The 25,348-nt window shown below is 38.8% G+C and overlaps 2 protein-coding genes across 2 annotated transcripts; both read right to left on the bottom strand.

The window, feature by feature from the left end:
- Nucleotides 1-11,680: 11,680 nt before the first annotated feature.
- On the bottom strand, nucleotides 11,681-16,147 carry LOC126959410 (olfactory receptor 2A12-like). The gene is made up of 3 exons (XM_050798427.1): nucleotides 16,041-16,147; nucleotides 14,587-14,654; nucleotides 11,681-13,123 (listed from the first exon to the last, which is right to left on the bottom strand). Exons 1-3 carry the CDS (start codon nucleotides 16,145-16,147, stop codon nucleotides 12,156-12,158), a joined length of 1,143 nt encoding a protein of 380 aa, XP_050654384.1. The 3' UTR covers nucleotides 11,681-12,155.
- Nucleotides 16,148-23,048: 6,901 nt separating this feature from the next.
- LOC126943559 (olfactory receptor 1020-like) lies at nucleotides 23,049-24,598 on the bottom strand. Its single transcript, XM_050772434.1, has one exon. It carries the CDS (start codon nucleotides 24,346-24,348, stop codon nucleotides 23,422-23,424), a length of 927 nt encoding a protein of 308 aa, XP_050628391.1. The 5' UTR covers nucleotides 24,349-24,598; the 3' UTR covers nucleotides 23,049-23,421.
- Nucleotides 24,599-25,348: the final 750 nt, after the last annotated feature.

Here is a 25,348-nt window from a genome sequence, read left to right as displayed (position 1 = left end):
GCTGAGGTTTGGGCTCCAATTGGTCCTGTCACCCACATACTGAGCATAGTACTCCATAGTCAGTTTTTCAATTTTTGTCCCTCTCCTTCCCTCTCTTCTCCAGTAGTCCCTAGTGTCTATTGTTGCTATTTTTGTATCTGCATGTACCCACGGTTTAGCTCCCACTTATGGGTGAAAACATGCGGTATTTGATTTTTCTCTTCCTGTGTTAATTTTGCCTAGAATTATGGCCTCCAACTGCACCCATGTTGCTGCAAAATACATGACTTTGTTCTTTTTTATGACTGTGTAGTATTCCATGGTATATATGCACCACATTTTTTAAATCTAATCCAACATTGATGGGTACCTCATGTCTTTGCTATTGTGAATAGTGCTGCAGTGGACACATGAGTGCATGTGTCTTTTTGGTACAACAATTTATTTTATTTTGGGTATATACACAGTAATGGGATTGATGGGTCAAATGGTAGTTCAGCTTGTAGTAGTTTGAGAAATCTTCCAACTGCTTTCCACAGTGGCTGAATTAATTTATGTTTCCACCAAGAGTGTATAAGTGTTCCATTTTCTCCACAGCCTTGCCAGCATCTGTTGCTTTTTGAATTATGAATGATAGACATTCTGACTGGTGTAAGATGGTATCTCATTGTGGTTTTGATTTGCATTTCTCTGATAATTAATGATGTTGAGCATTTTTCCATATGCTTTTAAATTTTATTTATTTATTTATTTATTTATTCATTCATTCATTCATTTATTTTGAGACAGGGTCTCCTTCTGTCACCCAGGCTGGAGTGCAGTGGTGAGACCTTGGCTCACTGTGGCCTCGGCCTCCCAGCGTCAAGCAATCCTCCTACCTCAGCCTCCTAAGTAGCTGAGACTGCAGGCACATGCCACCACATTCAGCTAATTTCTTAAATTTTGTAGAGAAGAGGTCTCACTTTATTGCACAGGCTGGTCTCAAACTCCTGGGCTGAAGCAATCCTCCTGCCTCGACCTCCCAAAGTGCTGGGATCACAGACATGAGCCACTGCACCCTGCCTCATATGTTTTGTGGCTGCCTGTATGTTTTCTTTTGTGAAGTGTCTTTTTTTCTTTGCATTTTTAATGGGGTTATTTGTTTTTTTTTCTTGTTGATTGTTTAAGTTTCTTAAAGATTCTGGATATTAGACCTTTGTTGGATGCATAGTTTGCGAATACTTTCCCCCATTCTGTGGGCTGTTTACTCTGTTGATAGTTTCTTTTGCTGGAGACACTGAATGTTGACAAAGATTATGATATTTGAGTGGCACAAGGCCTTTTAAAACTGGTCTGCAGATAACAAACTATTATAATCTACAACTGTAAATAATTTCAAGATAAAGAATGTGCTTTGGCAGTTAAAAGGAATGCTCCTTTGGTGGCTTGGCTCCAGTGAAATACATCAAGGCAACAACAAGCCATTTTTTTATTTTTTTTTAACCCTAAAGGGAGGTTTACTGAAAAAAGCATATGAGCAGAACAGCAACAGAGTGCCCACAATTCTTCGAGCTCTCACGGAGAATGTGGTGGGGCCAGCACCGTGGATGCAGACTGGAAGGTACTGCACGAGTGGGATCTGTAACCCACACTGTTGGGAATATTTACTAGGAAACTGTGGCAAGGAGGTGGGCAAGAACACCTGTAAACTACCTGACAAGGGAGATTCTGGGTGACAAAATGGTAGTTATGTCTAGTGGTCTTGTCTCGTTTTGAAGAGCTAGCTCCCTTCCAAGCTACCTCATGGAGGCCACCAGGGCCATTAACTGGCAAAATTTGTGTTTCATCCCCTGTGACACTCCAAGATGCTGAAAGTTCAGTAAGACGCACAATTCAAGTGCACTAAACTGTCTCAGTCATTTCCCTTTTCAAGTAGCAATGTCAAGATTGTAGCTCAGCACTAGGCAACACAAGCCCCCAAACATGGAAGTCTAGTAGGGTGGGCACCTTCCGCTTTCCATCACAAACTAGGGCTAAAAACACTGAGCGTACCCTCTTAATGGACACAGATACACCCTCAAAGGGTCTAAACTGAAGTTTCCAGTTACGTACTCTTGTAAAACAAATGATTTCAAATATTAGTGTCTCAAAACAGTAACAACCATTCTGTTGTCTCACAGTTTCTCTGATCATTACTGGGGAAGGCCTTGGCTGCCTGTTCCTGACTCAAGGTCTCTCCTGTGGTTGCTGTCAGATAATGGCTGGAGGCTGAGCAGTTGGGGCTGGCTGGATATCTCTGTCCTCCTGTAATCTCAGGGCCTGTCCAGGTGGTCTCTTCACCTGGGCTAGTTTGGGCTTCTTCATAGCATGATGACGTTGGGGCATTTTGATTGCTTACATAAACCACTCTTGATTTTATTTCTTCAAGCCTGTTATAAAAATTGCAAAGACTAGGAAACTGCCCCGCAAATATTAGTATATATTCTAGAACACTGAAATGTTTTGGCGCATGCTCCTTGCACACCTTGTCTTTCCTGTGGTACATCTTGTCTCTTATGGAATGACTCCACATGGCTTAGTGTATTTACATCTGTAATACCTTTCCAACCCATCCCTTCTCCATTCTTACTTCCTGTGACACTCAGCCTTTCATTATTTCTACTGAGCCATGGTTGTAATCTGTTAAGTCAGACAGAATGATTCCAGCTATGTTACAAAGAACAGCCAAATAAAGACGAGGGAAAGATGAAAAATGTTTAGTATGTTTGTCAGGGAAAGTTGCCATGGTACGTTAATGTAGGCTGTCAACATCACCTGCAGCATTGGCATTGCTGGAATTCCTTTGATTTTTCCCATGGTCACATGTTTTTACTTCTCGTGAATATTGTGTCATCACAATTCATTACCAAGAGGCAGGAAAAGGTCAGTGTTGCCTTAAATCTCTTCTCAACAATGCAGGAAACTTTCCAGAGAAAATGTTCTCCTTTTGTACTTTTTACCACAAGGTCTTCTCAAGGCCATTCTTGATTGAACCAGTCCCTGAAAAGGTAAATGGAATCAGCCTGATTGACTTGGATTCATTAGCGTTTTCCAGTTGGGACTTGGTAAGGCTCAGAATCCATGTACACAACCAGCGTGGCCGATGAGAAGCAGCTAGAAGTCCATCTGCACGAAGAAGGGACACTCAAGGTGTCTACTCAAAATGTGACTTGCGTCATCCTCACCAACTCAATTCCTTACACCGCCAAGCAGTTAGAAATATTTGGAATACAATCCTTCAATAACTCATTATTGCTTAATAGCTTATGTCTTAGCTATATTAAATTTCAGTAAGGAAAAAACCTGCGGCTGGGCGCTGTGGCTCATGCCTGTAATCTTAGGACTTTGAGAGGCTGAAAATGGCACATCACCTGAGGTCGGGAGTTCGACACCAGCCTGACCAACATGGAGAAACCCCATCTCTACTAAAACTACAAAAGTAGCCAGGCGAGGTGGTATATGCCTATAATCCTAGTTACTCAGGAGGTTGAGGCATGAGAATCGCTTGAACCTAGAAGGCAGAAGTTGCGTTGAGCTGAGATCATGCCATTGCACTCCAGCCTGGGAAACAAGAGCGAAACTCCATCTCAAAAATAAATAAATAAATAAATAAATAAACAAATCTGAGCTTCTTACTCATTCATAGTATCCTGGGACATTGTTCTTGGTCATTTACTGTAGTGAGTTTGAGGAGTCTTGCTGACAATCAGAGAAAAAGATCTAATCAGGAAGTAATAGTAACACAAACTAGCTTTATTTGGGCACTGCTTTGACAGGTTTGAATGCTAGGAAAGTCCTTCAAGCATGAGACCTTCCAAAGGCTCAGATACAGGGGCTACTACCCCAAAAGGAAGGAGGGAATGCGAACTCCAGTGGAGAGGGAAATTGGGAGGGAGCTTACATGTCTAGCTGATGCCACTCAGCAACAGGATGAGGACGAGGAGCCTGCAGGTCAGAGAGCTGGGAGGGGTGGTGGAGCTTGAAACCTTTACGGATACAGGGTTTATCTTGCCTATGACTAGCAGATGTTGTAGGAAGTTTCATGGAATTTGTAAAAGTCAGGTTCTAAACAGCTAAAAATCTGCTTACTTAGACTATATTGAAAACAATTGAGTGTGCAAAAATTTGAGTTTGGCGCGATTGGAGGGCTTTTTGAGTTAACAGTTACCAGTCTGAAGTAGAGAAGAAGTAAACAACATAGGGTCAATAGAGGGAGGACATCTTTGGCTTGTTTATATATAAAATGCTTACCAACACATTCATCTTTCTCTAACCATTAATTTTAAGGTCCATTCAACTCTGGGCCTGATAACTGGCTACTCATTTCTGCTTCATCCTGAAATGACAAAGAAGTTAGATTCGATTCCTGAAATCCTCTACTTTTCTCAGTAACTACTTTCTTTTTATTTTTCTTTTCTTTTTTTTTTTTTGTTAGGGGGCGGTGTGGGTGGACCAAGTTTCACTCTTGTTGCCCAGGCTGGAGTGCAGTGGCGCGATCTCGGCTCACTGCAACCTCCATCTCCCAGGTTCAAGCGATTCTCCTGCCTCAGCTTCCCAAGTAGCTGGAATTACAGGCGCCCGCCACCACGCCCGGCTAATTTTGTATTTTTAGTAGAGACGTGGTTTCTCCATATTAGTAAGTCTGGTCTTGAACTCCTGACCTCAAGTGATCCGCCCGCCTCGGCCTCCCAAAGTGCTAGGATTATAGGCATGAGCCGCCGCACCCGGCCTTTTTTTTTTCGAAATGGAACCTCACTCTGTCTCCCAGGCTGGAGTGCAGTGGTGTGATCTCTGCTCACTGCAACCTCCACCTCCCAGGCTCAAGGGGTTCTCCTGCCTCAGCCTCCTGAGTAGCTGGGATTACAGGTGCCCGCCCACCATGCCCAGCTAATTTTTTGTACCTTTAGTAGAGACAAGGTTTCACTATGTTGGCCAGGCTGGTTTTGAACTCTTGATCTCAAATGATCCACCCGCCTGGGCCTCCCAAAGTGCTGGGATTACAGGCGTGAGCCACTGGGTCTGGCCAGTATCTATTTTCAATGCCACTTTTTGTTGGAATGAAAAAAGAACTTGAGTGGTCTGATATTCTGATTATTTTGCCATTTAAGAGAAAGTTGATTTTTATGTAACTTTAAGGAAAACTTTATTCAAAAAATCCCTTTGTTCCTCAGACTAGAGATGACAGAGTTCAGTGTACAGAGCACAGCACACAGCACACAGAGGGAATGTGCTAGAGTCTCACAGAGAGCACCTGAGGTTCATATTTAGAAGAAGGGAGCTTCACGATAAACAGATGTCATACAAGAATTGAGGATAACACTAGATTCCCAAAGGGAGAGAACAGCAGCTATGTCCCCCTTCCTCCAACCCGTAAGCCCTGAAGTCACCACCTTCACACAGAGCCTTGGGGTCACGATGACTTCATGGTGCAGAGGGGAGCAGATGGCTGCGTAGTGATCACAGGACATTATCAAAAGTGGGAACCATTCTTCAGACTTCTCACTAAGACTTCTGTGCAAAGCAGTCGAGGAAAGTAATGGAATTATTTTACAACAGGAAAAGAAAGAAGGAAAATAGGCACATGTGTGGGTTAACAATTGCCAAATTAGAAATGGTCTGTGTGTTGCAGAAGTGTTCTATGAATAAACATCTGCATGTCCCATATTGTATATCATCTGCTCCATTTCTCTTGCTACATGCAGTGAGATGCATGTATCATAAACTAATTTTATTTTCTTTGCAACTTTTATTTTAGGTTCAGGGGACACATGGACATTTTTGTCCCATGAGTAATAGCGTGTCCCGGGGGTTTGGTGTGCAGACAATTTTGTCACCCAGGAAATCAGCATAGTACTTGATAGGTAGCTTTTCAATGCTTACCCTCCTTCCACCCTCCACCCTCAGGTCAGCCCTGGTGTCTACTGTGTCCATGTGTAGTCAATGATAGTCTAATTTTTATCCAACAAATTTAACATTGGTTTCTTTCACATGATATCAATATTGATTTCTGTCATCGCATCAAAATTAGAGTCTTGCCCAATGTCATTATGTAAAGGTAAAGTATTTTATTTTAATGTATTTTATAATGTATTTTTTTCATGTTAAATACATTATATTTGTTGCACCTTAGGTAATTATTTAACTTATTAATATGCAACCTCTTTGACATTTTTCCCCTGAAAATTTTCTATTAAAAAGTTGTAGTTAAAGATAATGAAAAAATATAATCAAACCAACATATTCTTAATATCTGTCTGGCACTCTGACTTGATGTTCAGACTTATTTTTGAGATGCAAACTTACCTCAGATTCTTTTAGGGTGTTAGTTTTATGTTTTTTTGGTTTTGTATTTTTTGAAACTAGATGTTGCTGAGTCGCCCAGATCACAGCTCACAGCAGCCTCAATGTGCCGGGCTCAAACGATTCTCCCACCTCAGTCTCTAGAGATGCTGGGATTACAGGCATGTGCCACCACACCTGGCTAATTTTTGTATTTTTGTAGAGAGAAAGTTCACCATGTTGCCCAGGCTGGTCTGGAACTCCTGAGCTATAAGCCCACCTCAGCCTCCTAAAGTGCTTGGATACAGGTGTGATCCACTGTGCCCTGCCCTAAGGTTTTATTTTAAACAAAAATATAATTTCTTTATTACATAGATCCTGAGATACACAGAGCCTGTAGGAGAGAGTAACTGGAATACTAAGTCAGTAAAAGGCATTAATTTATAATTGGTAAGTTTGGATATATGCATACATTTGTGACTCTATGCAACATAACAATTAACATCGATATGATATCTTGTTTGGAAATAAATAGCTTTTACATAACTAAAGAAGCATTTCCACTTTATTATTAGATTAAATAATAAGCATTATTATAATTAATATTGGGATAATAATGTCAAGCGTTATTCACTGCATATATTTATACCTCTATATTTGGAAGTGGTATGGAATGGTTAAAGAATGTGTAAACATTTCCCAGATGAGAAGTGGCAGAGCAAGTATGTAGGAATGATTTACCATTGTAAAAATTTGGGAAGAAAGCTTAGCATTTCATAACCATCCTCAGTACAGATGTTTAGGTTGTGCTGCTGATTGAGAATATATGCCTTTCAGAGGGATTCTAAGTTGGAGAAAAGCTGGTGCTTTTAGATCACACTTTCTTTACATTCTGTAACATTTAATAAGATAAATGATTTTGATGAGAGAATAGTATTCAAGAGGAAAGATGTCCCATTATATGTCTGAGGGAAAAGTGTTAGCAACTTTATATCAAATAAAACAAAAGGAAATTTAGAGTAATGTCAGGAAAACGAGGAAAAATAAAAGAGGAGGTAAGAAATAAGAGACTACGATGAACAATTATTTGCCAAAAAATTGGATTATATAGAAGAAATGGATAAATTCCAGGAAACATACAATCTAACTAGACTAAACCATGAAGAAATACATCTGAGCCAGGCATGGTGACACACAGCTGTAGTCCCAGCTACTCGGGAGGCTGAGGTGGGAGGATAGCTTGAGCCCAGAAATTTGAGGCTGTAGTGAGCTACTATCTCACCACTATACTTCAGTCTGGGTGACAGAGTGAGACCTCATCTCTAAAAAAATAAAAATATAAGGCATAGAAAATTTGAAGAAACTGATAACTAGTAAGGTGTTCGAATTGGTAATCAAAAACCTTGGAACGAAGAAAAGCCCAGGACTTAACGAATTCACTGCTGAATTCTACCTAACATTTAAAGGAGAGCTAACAACAATTTTTCTCAAACTGTTCAAAAAAGTGGAAAATGTGGCTAAATGTGGTGACTAACAGCAATAATCCCTGCACTTTGGGAGGCAAAAGTGGGAGGATCACTTGAGGCCAGAAGTTTGAGACTCCTCTGACCAACATAGTGAGACCCTGTCTCTACAATAATAATAATAATTAATTAGCCAGGTGTAGTGCATGACTGTGTTCCTAGGTTCTCAGAAGGCTGACTTAGGAGAATTGCTTGAGCCCAGGAGCTTCAACCTGGGAGACAGAGCTTGCAGAGAGCAGAGATCGCACCACTGCACTCCAGCCTGGGCCACAGAGCAAGACTGTCTCAAAAAAAAAAAAAAGGAAAGAAAAAGAAAAAAAGAAAAGATATAGTACTGAAAACAGAATCATGCTGGTAAAAACAGACATGGTGTTTAATGAAACAAATTAGATACTCTGCAAATAAATCGATATATGTGTTCTTCCACAAAGGTGACCAAAAGGCACATTGAAGAAAGAACAGTCTCTTCAATAAATGGTATTGGGGTAACTGCCTATCCACATGCAGAACAATGAAATTGGACCCTCATCTTACACCATTAACAACAATATAATCAAAATGGATTTTATATATGTATAATATATAATATACAACAAATATATATGTATAATATATAATATATTTTATATATAATATGCATAACCCCTATATATAGTGGTTTTATATGTGTATTACACATATACCCTGTATATAGGGGTTATATATTATATGCATATATAATACATATTACACATATATTTTATATTTGTATAAAATATATATGTATTATATAATGGATTGTATATTGTAGGTATATGCATATATATGTGAAAAAGATATATACATATAAATAAATTTTTGGAGTAAACATTAGTATTTGGTTCTGAGATTAATTTGTAATGCAGTGCTGAAAGAGACCAAAATTTTTGTTGCCTCTAAGTATTCAGCAATATATTGTTTGATTAGAACACACAACAAAGAATTAATTCTTAAGCCCATATCTTATACACCCACCCACACACATACACTCACACCCACAAGCCTGCCCTCTGTAAACTAGAAAGAACCAAGTTAGTGAGACTTTATTTATTTGACAAGTCAGCTCTTCTCAAATAGTCAAACTGATTGTGTGTAAGGATCCAACTTTGTGTTTAAACCTCTAAAACAAAAGTGGTTCTCATTTATGTTTGAGAGAGTATTGAACCAAAATTAAGAAACTTATTTCCCTACAATGATCTCATTAAGACTTCTGAGAAGACTACGCTATCACTACTCGAAGAGAAAGTTTCTTGTAATGAACCCTTAGGGAACTGACCGCTCCACATCATCTTCCCGTAATTGCACTTTCTTGTCCATTTGTGCTCTTGCCTGTGGTTTCCAATGACAGACTTGACTGCAAAATTATTTAGTTTTGTATGACCCCATATTATCGGCAGTCAGTCAAATATTTATTTTTGATGCGGAGTGAAATTTGGTCTAACCAAAAGTGAGAATGAATTAATGAGATCAAGTGGAAAATTTAGTCAAACTCAGGTTGTTTCCAAAAGGTTTTAACCGAGATTATTATACAGGAAATTAAAGTTTCTTTCACTAGGCCAGAAAAGTAACAAACAATGGGGATTGCTAGAAAATAGACAACATTTATACTCTGGGGGTTTTACTTAGAAAAAACTCAGCATTAGGCATTCAATTAAAATGGATGGGATACAGGCCTGTTATGATTCTCTAGGAGAAAAAAAAAAACTCTTAATATTGGTAACTATTGATTTATACCAAACTGGGATTCCTAGTTCACAACTAATTATCTGATGCTACTTCAAATTCATTTCAGACTGGCTGGGCACAGTGGCTCACGCCTGAAATCCTAGCACTTTGGGAGGCCGAGGCAGGCGGATCACCTGAGGTCAGGAGTTTGAGAGCACCCTGGGCGACATAGGGAGCCCCTGTCTCTAAAACATGAAAATAAAAATAAAAATAAATTATTTCACCCAATAGAGTGTTATTTAAACAATAACAGAAAGGAACACAGTGGTTTTACTGCATAGATGTTGGCTCTAGATTTACTTAACTGCTACCACAATCTTACACAATAGTTTTACATTATTTGTGGACTATAAATGAGAACAATAAAATGATCAATGTGATCAATGTGCTACAAACTAAAGGTAGTCTGGTCATCAAATTCGAGTTAAGTAGAATGGGCCCCAATGTTTACAAAGTTTGGTTTGAGGAAGGATTTTATTCAGCCCTTCTGATTCTATACACAGTGTCCCTTCCCTTTCACACCATTTTTTGGGCTGGTTCACCGGCTGGAGCAACGATTATGAGAGCAAGATATGATGCCAGTGGATAATTGTGCTTGTAAGTTGGCAATGCTTTAGATCACAGAGATAGTGTAGCTTTCAACAAAAGTCACTAAGATGTGGTCATTGCACAATGAACATGTACAATTTGGGTCACACACACAAAAAACATTCACATGCACGTTTGTAGAAAGTTGCAATGGAGAAACAGACATTGTAGGTAACATTATAAATTAGGTGCTTACTGTCTCACTCCACAGAAGATTTGATTCTTCTTCTTTTTTTCTCGTATGGCATTGTATATCAGAATACAATAAGATTTTATGACAGAGTAATGAATCCACATTCTTGGAGAGTTTGACATGAGATTTCTTTACAAAAAGAGGCCATCCATAGAAGGGAGGGCTGCACCATCTAAACACAGGTATGCATGCATCAGTTAAGACATTCGGTTCTCTGAGCCTCATCATCTGCCATGTGCTCAGGAGCTCTAAATTATTCCAACGGCACTCCTTAGCCTTAGAAAGAGGAATCTCCACTTCCACGGGAGCATCAGCTTCCAGCAGTGATCAGTGAAGACAGTCTGAAAAGTTATTTACATATTTCTTTTTTCAATAAAATTGTAAAATCCAGTAGAGAATTGTTCTCACTCAATAGCAGATTGAAACTGATAGCACCTTGTGTGATTACGCCTTTACTATGTTTTAGGTGCATTATTTATGTGTTAATCTTGACAACAACCTATATATTGAATTTACTGATTTTTAAACTAGAAAATTGATGCTCAGAGAGATTATTTGATAAAATAATGGACATAAAGCAGCTAAGTGGTTGAACCTGGAAAAAACTCTGCAGCCTGCCTCCAAATTCAGGAATATTAAATTAATTACTACATAGTTGCCTGAAATGCCACAGTGGTAAATATGTTGTAATCAATCTATTTAAATACATAAAAAAGTAAATACCTAAAATAATTATTAATATTTATTTCTGTGAACTACCATCCATATGGAGTAAATGAAAACTAAAGCAATTGAGAAGAACTTACTTCAATTTTAAAATTAAAAAAGCATATCATTTTCCTTAAATTATCCAAAACTTAGACAAAAGTTTAGATAAATTAGATAAAGTGTTCTACACTCCTAAAAATTTTTTCATTACCAACTTCAAAAATATTTTCCTCCTATATGATTTAATAACATACACTTCATAATTTGCATTGCCTTTTTATTTAGTCCTGGACAAAGCTAAGACTCATCTTTAGATTGATAGTCTCAACAGGGTAGAGTTGATTCATGGAGGAGGCATAGGCATCTTATCATAAGTTGAGGTCTTGAAAATGAATAGAAAATGAAAATAAAATACTGTAAAAGTGACCACAGGGAATGATAAGATTGATTACATGGAAGCTTGTGGCTATGTTAACACAATGCTTGATTGAGCAGACATAGCATATATATATATATATACACATATATATACACACACACACACACATACACACACACACACACATACACACACACATATGTGTGTGTATGTGTATGTGTGTGGGTGTATATATATATTTATTTATTTTTGAGATAGACTCTTGCTCTTGTCGCCCAGGCTGGAGTACAGTGGCGTGATCTCAGCTCACTACAACCTCCGCCTCCCGAGTTCAAGTGATCCTCCTGCCTCAGCCTCCTGAGTAGCTGGGACTACAGGCACCCACCACCACACCCGGCTATTTTTTTGTATTTTTAGTAGAGATGGGGTTTCACCATGTTGGCCAGGCTGGTCTTGAACTCCTGACCTCAGGAGATCTGCCCACCATGGCCTCCCAAAGTGCTGGAATTACAGGCATAAGCCACCATGCCTGCCCCAGACATAGCAATATTTTAACACTTAACAAAGGACTATCAATAAATGTGTATTCATAGAGAGGAGAAATCTGACTTGAAAACACTTGGGGGGGATTTGTAAAAACTGAATGACCATCTTATTCTGCAAGTTTGCCTAAGTGGGATTTCTTGTGATGGAGGTTAGTTTCATAGAATTTGGATGTGACTATGCTAAAAATACAAACTTGTCTTTAACTTCTACACATCCTAGTATGTGATTTAATTTTATTTTTGTATTTTCCTATAACTCTTCCCATAGCCTGCTTCACTTCCATGTTCTTCAGGCTGTAAATGAAAGGATTCAGCATAGCGTTGATGACCGCATAGAACAAGGAGATCAGTTTGTCTCCCTCTGCTGAGTAAAGGGACTTGGGCCTCATGTATCTGATTAATCCTGTTCCATAATATATGGTCACCACAGTCAGATGGGAAGTGCAGGTTGAAAAGGCTTTTTTCCTGCCCTCAACTGAGTCTATTCTCATCACAGCCACCAGGATGCGCAGGTAGGAGAGAATAATGAGGAGGAAGGGGAGTAACACTGTTCCAGCCCCTCCTGCAAGCATCATGGCCTCCTGCAGGGATGTATCTGCACAGAACATGTGAAGAAGGATGGGCAGTTCACAGAAAATATAGTCAACAACATAAGGACCACAGAGTGGGAGGATTGTGAAGAACAGAGGAACCACTGAAGCAAAAAAGCCTGTGGTCCAGGCTCCCAGAGCCAGTGCCACACACACAGACGTGTCCATGATGAGCAGATATCTCAGCGGGAAACAAATGGCCACATAGCAGTCCAGTGCCATCACTGCAAGAAGAAAGCACTCAGTCACCTCCAGGAATAAGGTGATGTAGGTCTGAGCGAGGCAGAAGTTGTAAGAGATGACTTTCCTGGTTGCAAGGAAGTTATGGAGCATCTTGGGGACCACAATTGTGCTAAAAAATATGTTGAGAAAGGCCAGGTGACAAAGGAAGGTATACATGGGTGTCTGGAGAGAGGAATGCAGAACTACCAAAGTGATGACAGCTGTGTTTCCAAAACAATTTGCTAAGTAGGCCAGAGAGAACAGGAAGAAGAGGGGTGTCTCACTTTGGGGATGATTGGAAAATCCCACAAGGACCAGCTCAGTTCTTATGTCCCATTTTGGCCAGCGAAATATGCCTGTTCAAATGGGAGCAAGGAGAAAATAAAAATGGTCTTATATAAAAATTCTGAGGTCAAATCAATTCTCTTTCACAGCAACTTTAATGCTGATGATAAATGTATCTTAAATTGGAATAAAAATTATTTGTGAAATTTCAGTGGACATGAAGAACAACTTCAAATCATAGTTCTCATCATATGGTTACTTATTTTTGATAAATTACAAAAGAGCTTTTTGTTTAAAGGTGAGAATTTCACCATTATATCGCATGTACTACAGAGCACTCCTCTATATTTGGCTAATCAAATGCTATTATCCATTTCTTAAAAAAGAGCTACAGGTCCTATCAAAGAAAATGACTTTTCTAACATCATGAGCAGAAAATGTGCAGGTTGAAAATCATTCCGTTCTTCTCCTACTACATTAAAAGTCAGAAATGATACTAGTTTCCATTTAGTGAGAAAAGGGGTTGATTTTTTTTTCCTTTCTGATTCCTAAGGAGTATAAATTATCATCTCATATCGGAATAATACACCTAATTTAATTGCTTAGACTATTTTAACTCCCTCAATATTAGTAAAAATAATATGGTTAATCCTCTAAACGTTTGAGAGTCCAAATGTCTAGTAGTGGTCTTAGAGAAGATAACATATTGGTCCCAAAACCAAGCTTTTTGACCATTTTAAGCACGGTGTGAAACTGCTTTTATGGGCTTATGACTCATACATGTACATCTACAGCGATACGCTTCCTGTACTCCACAAAATCGGAGCGAAACGTGCCAGCCTGTGCTGAAATGGAAGATGTGGGTTAGTTGTACAAAGTGCAGACTGTCTTACACAACACACATTATCAAATGTCAGCTGCGATGAACAAAATGACACAACATTAAGCAAAAACAAAACAAAACCGATGCTTAGGAGAACATTTTTAGACACAGGGGAATATAACATGTAAAACGCAGAGCCTGGGGGTCACATAGACTCAGTGAAACTCCCTGTACCCTACCCCTCTGCTTTCTCCACGCTCTCACATTTCCAGTGCTTTCTCTTTTTCCTGCTTTAAAATTTCCTGTCTGGGGGTCACTTTCTTATTGGCATCTATGTAAAGGATTCTTCTAGATCTTGCTCTGACTCTCTACTTAGCTTTCTCTCCTGTCTGCACAGACGGAATTACTGAGCCAGCAGGCCACATGACACAGCAACAAGGTAGTGGGGGTGGAGAGAGAGAAACAGAAAGAGAGTGGAGACACACAGAGAGAAACAGAAAGACAGAGAGAGAGAGTGTGTGTGTGAATCTCAGTTCTGCGACAGGGAAGGGAGTGAGTTTAGGGAGAGGAGAGCAGCTGACATACTTGCCCAGTCTTTGGATGTAGGAAACCTGTTCATCCACAGTCAGTGCTGGCACCTGATAAGTGAATTTTCCTGGAAAGGGTGAAACTATCAAATCTTCACCTCTAAAGGAGACGCATGGGAAGCACAGCCGCTGGTCAGCCCCTGGAGCTCATCATCTTTTCTTGGCAGTGTGCTCCTCAGCTCCATGGAAGTTCTGTTAAGAAGAATGAGACAGCTATAGCTATTAACATGCACAACCTGTTCCCTGATTTTGCATGATTAATTTTAGTATAGAAGTTGTCCACATTCTCTTTATGCCTTTCCTTATTTATCCCAACTTTATATTACATTTAGGGGATTGAAATGGAGGGTAAAATTATTTTCCAGTCATTATAAATCGAGAGTAGAGGCTTCAGTGAGTTGAGTAAAGTCTATTAGCAGAGGCAAAATTTTGAGTTGATCCCAAAGGGAACTAGTTAACTTCACGCAAAAAAAAGAAAAACAATTTATGTTCCACTTACTGCTGATGGCAGATAGCTCGTTAATGCAGTTTATAATTTACTATTTGGGGTGCTATCTGTTAACTCTATTGTTTCTCTGAAAGAAACAGCTCAATTTGGAAGTTCTAAAAGTAATATGTTAAGAACATCATATTTTTGTAAAACATACACATTTTCTTAGCTGGAAAGTTAGTGTTTTTGGCTGGGTGAAGTGGCTGACACCTGTGATCCCAGCAGTTTGGGAGGCCGAGGCAGGGAGATCACTTGAGCTCAGGAATTTGAAATCAGCCTGGGCAACATAGGAAGACCTCAGTCTCTACGAAAATACAAAAATTAGCTGGGCACAAGCCTGTGGTCCCAGCTACTCAGGAGGCCAAGGTGGGAGGATTGTTGGAACCTGGGAAAGGGAGGTTACAGTGAGCTGAGATTGCACCACTGCACTCAATCTGAGAGACAGAGCGAGACTGTCTCAAATACATACATACATACATACATACATATATACATCATACATACATACATACATACATACATACCAGCCTGAGCAACAGAGCAAAAACTGGTCTCTACCAAAATTACAAAAATTAGCAGGACGTGGTGGCACGTGCCTGTAGCCCCAGCTTCTCTGGAAGGTGAGATGAGAGAATGGTTTGAGCCCTGGAGTGGAGGTTGCAGTGAACCAAGATCATGCCACTGCACTCCATCCTGGGCAACAGAGCCAGACCCCATCTCAAAAAATAAATAAATGAATTTAAATAAATAAATAAATAAATAAATAAATAAATAAATAAAATAAGAATAAACCACCAAGTACTAAGTGTTTAGTGGAACAGCCAGTCTCCTGGTCCCAGGCTTAGACTCCCTCGTTTCCACTGTTTCCCTTTGGCAGTCAGCATCCAGCCCTCTGACCCGTACTGTGTCTGGTTCTCTACACATGGATCAATATTGAGACACTTGTTCTCTATTCATGGATCAATAAGTGTAACATTGAGAGAGGCCGCCCTACACTCTACCTTGCTTTCTAAATTTGGGTAGTCTGACTCAGGGGAAATGCCACCATGTATTGGTCTCTAGTTTAAAGCATCTACTCTATCACGTACATCATCCAAGCATCACTGCGGGATGTGCCCCAGCCTTCGGCTCGCCATTCCCCCTTTCTGCCACGCTGCCTGCTACCGGATGATGGGGCAGTGCTGGTGAATTCCATGGTGTGAGCCCATTGCTATGTTTTCAACTACGTAAAATTAGTTCCTCTGCCAAAAGGCAATCTGTAGTCTGCCACAAAGGTAGATATGGAACTTCAGTGATCATGCAAATGATGGCAGTGATAGCCTGACTCATGAGGAACAATCGCTGATCTTTCTGTGGCGAGCTGGTACAGCCAGGGTACTATGCCACTTCAGCGGCTCTTCTTCACACTTTGCTCTTGGTTGGTTGACTATGCAAGTGGTAATAGAAAGAAATGCTATTTTTATTTTGAATCCAGGCATGGGTATTATCATTGCCCCATAGCTACTATTCAATGTGCTTGTTGAACAAATGCAATGCAATCTAAGTAGCTCAGTCCCAGTGGATAAAACGTGACATAAATAGACCTGGAGGCTGGGTGTGGTGGCTCACACCTGTAATCCCAGCACACTGGGAGGCCAAGACAGGAGGATCCCATAAGGCCAAGAACTTGAGACCAGCCTGGTCAAAATACCATGACCCTGTCTCAAAACAAAACAAAACAAAATGTTAATGTCTGGGGAGGAAAGCTTTAAAAAAAAAAAAAAAAAAAAAAAAAGTCAGCGGGGCACAGTGGCTCACATCTGTAATCCCAGCACTTTGGGAAGCCAAGGCAGGCAGATCACCTGAAGTCAAGAGTTTGAGATCAGCCTGACCAGCATGGTGAAATCCCATCTCTACTAAAAATACAAAATTAGCCAGGCATGGTGGCAGGTGCCCATAATCCCAGCTACTTGGGAGGCTGAGGCAGGAGAATCGCTTGAACCCGGGAGGTGGAGGTTGCAGTGAGCCAAGATCGCATCATTGCACTCCAGTGGAGGAGACAGAGAGAGATTCTGTCTCAAAAATGAAAAGAAAAAGAAAAGAAAAGAAACAATCATCACAGACATTAAGAATTAGAGTTAACTAAAAAAAACTGTCCCTTTTGTTTATAATGAAGTTTGCATTTTTAATTTTTAGCACTGGAATTACATTAAATAGCATCATAAGACACCAAAAGCAAGCCTATAGAATTCCATTTAACTAGCAGAAATTTATAATGGTATTAATGCGGTTTTTTTATTGACAGGGAAATTCGGTACATGGTTTTTCTAGTAATTGGTTGAGGGTGAGATGAAGGATGCCCCATGTTGTTCTAAGGTCTTAGATCCTTCCTCCAACACCATCAACATAGTTCATTAGATACATCTGTTATCCTACTGTAACCGTTAACAGTATATACCCTTTCATTTTCCAGAGTATCTCAGATGGAAAATGATGCTATGTTAACCTTACCCATGAGCCACTTCCTGGTAATAGTTACATGATTCTAGGCAGGCACCAGGTCAAGGTGAGCATGTCTCTGCTGGGTGCAGGGACCTTCCGCAGGGAGAGTCAGCTTACCTAAGCCAGTCACGTCAGATTCCTTCCCTCTACTTTTTAAAACAAAGCTTAGTGCAGGGATCTTCCGCAGGGAGAGTCAGCTCACCTAAGCCAGTCATGTCAGATTCCTTCCCTCTACTTTTTAAAACAAAGCTTAGTGCAGGGATCTTCCGCAGGGAGAGTCAGCTCACCTAAGCCAGTCACGTCAGATTCCTTCCCTCTACTTTTTAAAACAAAGCTTAGAGTCAGTCAATTTCTCTTTGATGGCAGCATTCATTTGTGACGTATTAATATCAAATATATGGCTGGAAGTATTTCCCCCTCAAAGGATGGAAAACTCTTTTACTTCAGAGAGAACACAGCCAATGAGCAGAGGGAAGTAGAGGTTAGCGACCCCAGGGAAAGGCCTGGAGCCCTTTGAGTGTTAGTCAGCCTGGACGCCTGTATTTTGCTTGAGGAAACTCTCACAGAATTCTCAGCCCTCAAAATTCTCCCTGAGTGCCCTACTCCTAAGGATTTTTTGCCAGTTGTGACCAAACCATTCAAAATTTGATCCCTAAAATCAATGTACTGCAAGTGATAGACCCAAAACTATGGAACTATCAAGACTATGCCATAAGACAATGAAGATTTATTGCAGACTGAACAACTGGCCACATTATAATGCAGGTGTACCACAGTTGGCTAAGTTATCATCTGTTGTTTCTTGTTCGTCTTTCTTATTGACAGGGAAATTTGACAGGGAAATGTTGTATCATCTTGTTGTATCTTTATATATTTTCAGTGAATCTGGAAATTTTAGGAATGTTGTTAGGAACATTTTAGTACATTGTAGTGTTTTGAGTAAGTATTGTACCCTTCAGTCCTACAGTGAGAGAATGAGAGCAAGTAAGTGAGAAAGAGGATAAGAACAAGAGAGGGAGAGAAGGAAATCGTGTCACATATTACAACATAGAGGAAGCTCAAAAACTTTATACTAAACAAAATAAGCCAGCTACAACACAAAAGGCCAAATACTGTGTAATTCCCTTTACATGAAGTATCCAGAGTAGTCAAGATCACAGAAATAGGAAGTGGAAAGGTGGTTACCAAGTTCTGGGGGGATGAGAGTCAGGAAATCGGTGTTTGATGGGTAGAGTTTCAGTGTTGCAAGATGAAAACTTTCCAGAGATCTGTTGTTCAATGATACAAATATACTTAACATTACTGTACTGTACTCTTAAAAATGGTTCAGATGGTTAATTTAATGCCACATCATTTTCCTACCATAATAAAAGTACACTATCAAAAAGACAATCCATGATGAATGGGAGAAAATATTTGAAAATTATATGTGTAACTTATATTTATTAATGATATAAATTATATTTATAATAATATAATTTATATATTATTATCTACATAATGTCATGTCACAAAATTATAATGTCACATACATTTTTAAAAGATTAAAACATTCTGAAACTATTATTATATATTAGTGAATAGCAGACTTATATGAAATAGAAATACTTTTAAACAGTTTTGTTGGCTCATTTTTATTTTTTTAGCAACATAGTTGTTGCTATGTTGCCCAGGCTACAGTGCAAAGTGGCTTTTCACAGGAGTGATCATGGCGCACTACAGCCTAAACCCCCGAATTCAAGTGAACTCAAGGGCTCAGCCTCTTAAGTAGCTGGCATTACAGACACTCACCATCATGCCTGGTATGAAAATATTTTTAAATGAGTTAAATTGTATGGAACTGATTCAGGAAGAAATGTAAAACCCAAATTATCCTACAATACTATAGAAACTGAATCAGGGATGAGAAAATATTTCCATAAAGAAAATATCCAGCATACAGAAGAGAATAATAGACATTGGAGACTCCAAAAGTGGGGAAGTTGGTGTGGAAGAGGGGATTGGAAAGTTACCTATTGGGCATAGTGTTCATTATTTGAGTGATAGGTAAGTTATAAAAACTCAGACTTTACCACTATGCAATATATCGGTGTAACAAAACTGCACTTGCATGCTCTAAATCAATTTTTTTAAAAAAGAACAAAAACTCCAGCATGAGTACTTGCAAAGGTGAATTGTACTCAATATTTAAGCAATATATGTGTTTTTAACGCATGCAAAGTCTTGAGGGGAAAGTAGAAATATGATCTGACCTATTTTAGATATTTAGATGTAGCTTCACACCAAAACCACACAATGGCATTAGAAGAAAAAGAGTGACAAGCCAATCCTTACAGGAGACATAGGTTTCAGTATAACAAATAAAACAGTACATCAATAAACAATCATGACCACATTCGAATTACTCCAGTAGTGCAAATTTGCATCAGTGTAATGAAACCTATTATAACAGATCAACACAATAACACATGATAAAATGCTAAAATTATCTCACTTAGAAAAATATTCAACAAAGTACCATTCAAGAAAAAAGTCACCCCTGGACACTAGGGTGAAATAAATTTTCTCTTCCATCTAGTTAATAGATCAATATTAATTACATTGAACTAAAATAAGATGGCTAAGAAGAATTTCTTCTATTATGATTTAGTAGACTTGGGTTATTGTCATCAATAATTATAATAATTTATGAATATCGATTTTAGATATTAAGAGAAGTTAGAAAGTTAGTGAGAATCCTTGAGATAAATACATGAAAGCCATGCAAGTTCATATACCACTATCAACTTTGAGATATGTTTTTCTTTTTTTTTTCTTTTTTTTTTTTTTTTTTTGAGACAGAGTCTCGCTTAGTCGCCCAGGCTGGAGTGCAGTGGCGCGATCTCAGCTCACTGCAAGCTCCGCCTCCCGGGTTCACGCCATTCTCCTGCCTCAGCCTCCCGAGTAGCTGGGACTACAGGCGCCCGCCGCCTCGCCCGGCTAATTTTTTGCATTTTTAGTAGAGACGGGGTTTCACAGTGTTAGCCAGGATGGTCTCGATCTCCTGACCTTGTGATCCGCCCGCCTCGGCCTCCCAAAGTGCTGGGATTACAGGCGTGAGCCACCGCGCCCGGCCGAGATATGTTTTTCAATATCCCATTTGATAATGCATCAAAAATATTATTTGTTGGCAGAATATATAAACATGTGAAAAATATAATGAACAATGAACAAACATAATTAAATAGGATTATATACTGTGTTCATGAATAGAATTTTTCAATGTCATAAAGCTATTATCAGTTATCCAAAATTTGCATGACAATACCAGTCAATGGTATTGATGAGGTTTATGAGACCAAGAAGCAAATATTATGTGTCTGTAGAATATTAATTGGCCAGACAAACAAGATATTTGTAAAGAAAAAAAAGTGTGAATACTTTTTTTTGAAATTCTTTTTAATTGTAGTAAGCCAAATCATGATTGTAAGTTACATGTACTGGGATAATAAAATAGATAAAAGGAATAAATCAAGAAATAAGCATTGCTTTAAATTTAATAACTTCTTAAACTTATCAGAATTCATCAGAAGAATTAATAATTTTATTGAAAGAATTTTGAAAAAGCATGACACAAAACTGTAAGAAGATATTTGTCATGTATACATCTCGGAAACAAACCTATATCCAGCATATATAAAGTATATGTTTAAAAAAGTGGAAAAGACTGTCAATCCAGCCAAAATGGGCAAATGGTTTAAACAATCACTTCACAAAAGAGGACACCCAAATGATTAATTCAGAATGTAAAACTTGATCGCCTGTGTCAGAGAAATGCTAATTATGATTCTGTAGTGGGCAACAGCACTCACATCTCATAGCTGGTCTACTAAGTCCGGTAAGTTAATACAAGCACCCCCATCTTACTTGTTAATTCTTCCTTCGTGGATAAGTCAGGATAAACACATCGTATTAATATATCCTATCCAAGAAGAAAAGGATGTACCAACTACCTAACTATGTTTGAGAATATTGAGCCCTAGCTTGAGACTCAAAGATTCCATCTTTTTAGAATCTCACTTGCTCAGTGGAAGCTGAAATTTCACTCTCTCTGTTTTTCTCTTTTTTTCTTCTCTTGTATTTCTTTGAATTGGTTTCAGTACAAGAAAGCATTAAGCATTACATGTCTATGATGGCAGAAGCACATATTTTTATATTCAAGGTAATTGGAAGCTTTTAATCTCTAAAATGCTATGTGAGGAATGAGAGTTACTAGACTTTGAACCCTTAAAAAGATAAAGAAATCCGTAAGGAGTGGGAACATACAGATGTTAATAAACTATGACAGAGGTGCCATCTCTTCTGTGAAGCCACCTTGACCCCTGTTCTCAATACTTGAACACAGTTTGAATTTGCATGGTACTATACATATAAACTTATCCTATGTCAGCACTAATAACACTACATTTCTAACAATGATTTACTATACTTGAGCTTTCTGAGGAAAAAAGTTTATTCAATTTGGTATCGCAACAGTTTAGGGCTTAGAAAATTATATTTGCTCAAACTCTTAATTAAATAAATTCATTCATTAATTGTTACTTTTTTTAGAGTGTCCATGTTTTTCATTCCTCTATCAAAAGTGAAATTTTCATAATTAAAATATTGTGTCTGCATCCAGGCAGTTAAGACCTTGAGGCATTAATGTTTCAATGTATGTTTATTACTCTGATTTTACTGTGATGACTTCCAAGTGTAAATCTTGAGATGTTGTGTTTATGAAAGTAAATTCTCCAACTGTACTGTGATATTCTTAAAGTGAAATATGAGTTTTATTCATTCGTGCTTCTCCTCAAATAGCGTGTCCAGAAGATGCTTAATAAGTTAATATTGGATAAAAGCAGAAAGATGTCATGATAGTTATTTCTGTATTTACTTCTACAGATTTTCCTTTCCATCATGCCTGGGGTTACAGACATGAGCCACCGTTCTCGGCCCAGCAACTGTATTTGTAACAGCCTAAAACTAGAAACAGCTCAAATGTTTATGAACAAGTAAATCGATAAACAAATTGTAGTATATTCTCACAATGGAATATTTTCCAGTAATAAACATGACAAACAACTGAGGTATGAAACAAGTTGTATAAATCTCAGACTAATTGTGCTGAGTAAAATAAGCTACACCCCTTCCAAGTCTAATTCCCCCCCACCCCCCAGAAGATTACATGGCTTATGATTCAATTTAGGTGAAATGTGCACTAATCTATAGTGGTAGAAAACAGACCAGTTATTTCCTGGGAGGAGGGTTGTTTCATGGCTGAAGTGAGGGAAGCATTAGGAAAGAACTAAGGAACCATTTGGTGTGACTTGGCATAATAATATGTTCATTATCTTGATTGTGGGAATGGTCGCACCAGTGTTTACATAAGTCAAAACATAACAAATTATACACTTTATGTGAATTTCTTGTGTGTCAATTATACCTCCATAAAAGCTATTTAAAATAGAATTTAATAATATTTTTCTAATTTGTTATATATTTTTAACATGAAAAATACTAATTACTAATTTATATATTTCTAAATGTTTTAGGTAAAATATTAAAGCATTTTATTTTTCTTTTCCTTTGTGTAGGATCCATATTTGTACTTGGCAAGCTACATCCAAGATAAGCATTTTATTTATTTTCTAAATAAACTATACAATTTTTACATAATTGTTTTCTGATGGAGTCAGACCAAGATGCTATGTAATATGTGAGACAAAAAAGCCATGTATATCCGTCTATTCAGTCACCTTTTCCGCCAGTCTGCATTTTATTCCTCATAAGCCTTGATTTTGTTTATCATTAAACATATAAAGACAATTAAAATACCCCTGGTCTTCTGGATCACAGACTTCAAGAAAGAAATTAAGAAGCCCTGGAATGCCATATTCCAAGACATAACCTCCATGGGCAGCAGTGCTTTGGCGTGAGGTCCGGGATGACTAAGGAGATGCATGGAGATCACAAAGACAGCTTCCGCATGCTCCGTCTCACAGCCTGCTTGACCTCTTTGTTCCTCAGGCTGTAGATCAGGGGATTCAGCATGGGGATGACGATAGTGTAGAATACGGACACTATTTTACTTTGCTCCATGAAGATGATGGCACTGGGTTGTGCATACATGAAGAAAACGGTACCAAAAAACAAGCACACTCCTGTCAGGTGGGAGGTGCACGTGGAGAAGGCTTTCTGGCGTCCCTGCGTGGTCGGGATCCTCAGAATTGTTGAGATGATGCAAATGTATGAGACCAGGACAATCAAGAAGGTACTGACAATAATGGAGCCACATAAACCAAGAAGAACCAGTTGGTTTATAAACGTATCCGAACATGAGAGGGACAAGAGTGGGGGGACATCACAGAAAAAGTCGTTGATCTCATTGGACCCACAGAAAGGCAACCTGAAGGTCATGGTTGTTTGAGCAACAGCATTGACTACACCCCACAAGTAGGACCCTGATACTAACAACACACAGACCCGGTGAGACATGCTCACAGAGTACAGAAGAGGGTTGCAGATGGCGGTGAAGCGGTCATAGGCCATGGCAGCCAGGAGGAAAGCCTCCGTGGTACCAAAGAGAGACAGGAAAAAGAACTGAGCAGCACACCCGCCAAAGGAAACTGTGTGGTCCTCTTGCACGGAGTTCACCAAAGCCCTGGGTGCAATTGTGGAAGAATAGCAGATGTCCAACAATGAAAGGCTTTGCAGGAAGGCATACATTGGGGTGTGGAGGTGTGCATCTACCCAGATAATTACAATCATGCCAAGGTTTCCCACCACAGCCATGCCATAGAGGATCAGAAAAATCAGAAATAGCATTGCCTGCATTCCGGGACCCCCTTGGAATCCAAGTAGAACAAACTCTGAGACATGTGTAAAATTCACCATTGTGTAACTGCAGAGAGAAAGAGAATGAGAGAGAGAGGGAGGGAGAGAGAAAGAGAAAAAGAGAGAGAGAGATGGGAGAGGAGGAGGAAGAAGAAGGAAAACACTTGTAAGCCAAGGCAAAAATTATTTAATGCAATAATGTCTTGGTCTACTATGTTTTGTATTTCACGTAAAGAGAAAAGTTCAGCTGTAAGAGAAAGAAATGGGAAATAATCATTTATGTAGAAATAGTCTGCATCTATAAATATGGTGCCATATAATTCAACTCTAATCTCAAAATACTCAGGTGTTATGAGTAATTTTTTTTTTACTCCACATCATTAGCTTTTTTTTTTTTTAATTTAAAGAGGTCTCAAAATCAGAGCAGAAAAACATGATGACACCTGAGACTTAACTATTTAGTTTTTCTTTTCAAGAATTGTTAATCTGGCCTGAGGGAGATGCTGGCAAGTGGAGTTGATGATGTGTGTAAAATCAATTAACTAAGAATTTTTGGTCACATTTCTATCAGTTTCCTGGTACTACTAAAACAAACTATCTTAGATTTAATGGCTTTAAGCAATAGGAATTATTTAATTTACAGTTCCAGAGGACAAAAGTGGAGAGTAAGTTTTAAAGACCTATAATGTGTTAGCATGCCCATGTTTCTTTTGCAGGCTCTAGAGAAGAATGTGTTTGCTTTCCTTTGCCAGCTTCTAAAGTCCACCTTTTTTCAATGGTCCATGGCCCCTTTTTCTGCTTTTAAGACAGTAGCACAGCATCTTCTCTCCAACCTCTGCTTCTGGTCTTACATCTCCTGTACCCAACCATCCTACTTCCCTCTTAGAAGGAACTTAGTGATGACATTGGGACCTTCCAGATAAACCAGGATGGTATCTCGTCTCAACATTTTTAATATTCACATCTGTAAATTTCCTTTTACCATGTAAGGTAATATATCCACAGGCTTCATAATTTACCAGATGGACATCTTGGAAGGGCACTTTTTATCCTACCATAC

The sequence above is a fragment of the Macaca thibetana genome, chromosome 1 (genome assembly GCF_024542745.1).
Source record: "Macaca thibetana thibetana isolate TM-01 chromosome 1, ASM2454274v1, whole genome shotgun sequence".
Classification (NCBI taxonomy): domain Eukaryota; kingdom Metazoa; phylum Chordata; class Mammalia; order Primates; family Cercopithecidae; genus Macaca; species Macaca thibetana.
The sequence above is the reverse complement of the archived record's forward strand: the minus strand, read 5'-3'. Positions and strand labels throughout refer to the sequence as shown.

What these genes read in the sequence shown, in the direction of transcription:
- LOC126943559 (XM_050772434.1), bottom strand. Translation starts at nt 24,348, where the DNA reads ATGGTGAATTTTACACATGTCTCAGAGTTTGTTCTACTTGGATTCCAA.
- LOC126959410 (XM_050798427.1), bottom strand. Translation starts at nt 16,147, where the DNA reads ATGGAATTCACCAGCACTGCCCCATCATCCGGTAGCAGGCAGCGTGGC. An exon ending in CGCAGTGATGCTTGGATGAT is followed by an intron (nt 14,655 to 16,040) that starts GTACGTGATAGA and finishes TCTTCTTAACAG; the next exon opens with AACTTCCATGGAGCTGAGGA. An exon ending in CCAGGGGCTGACCAGCGGCT is followed by an intron (nt 13,124 to 14,586) that starts GTGCTTCCCATG and finishes CCATTTGAACAG; the next exon opens with GCATATTTCGCTGGCCAAAA.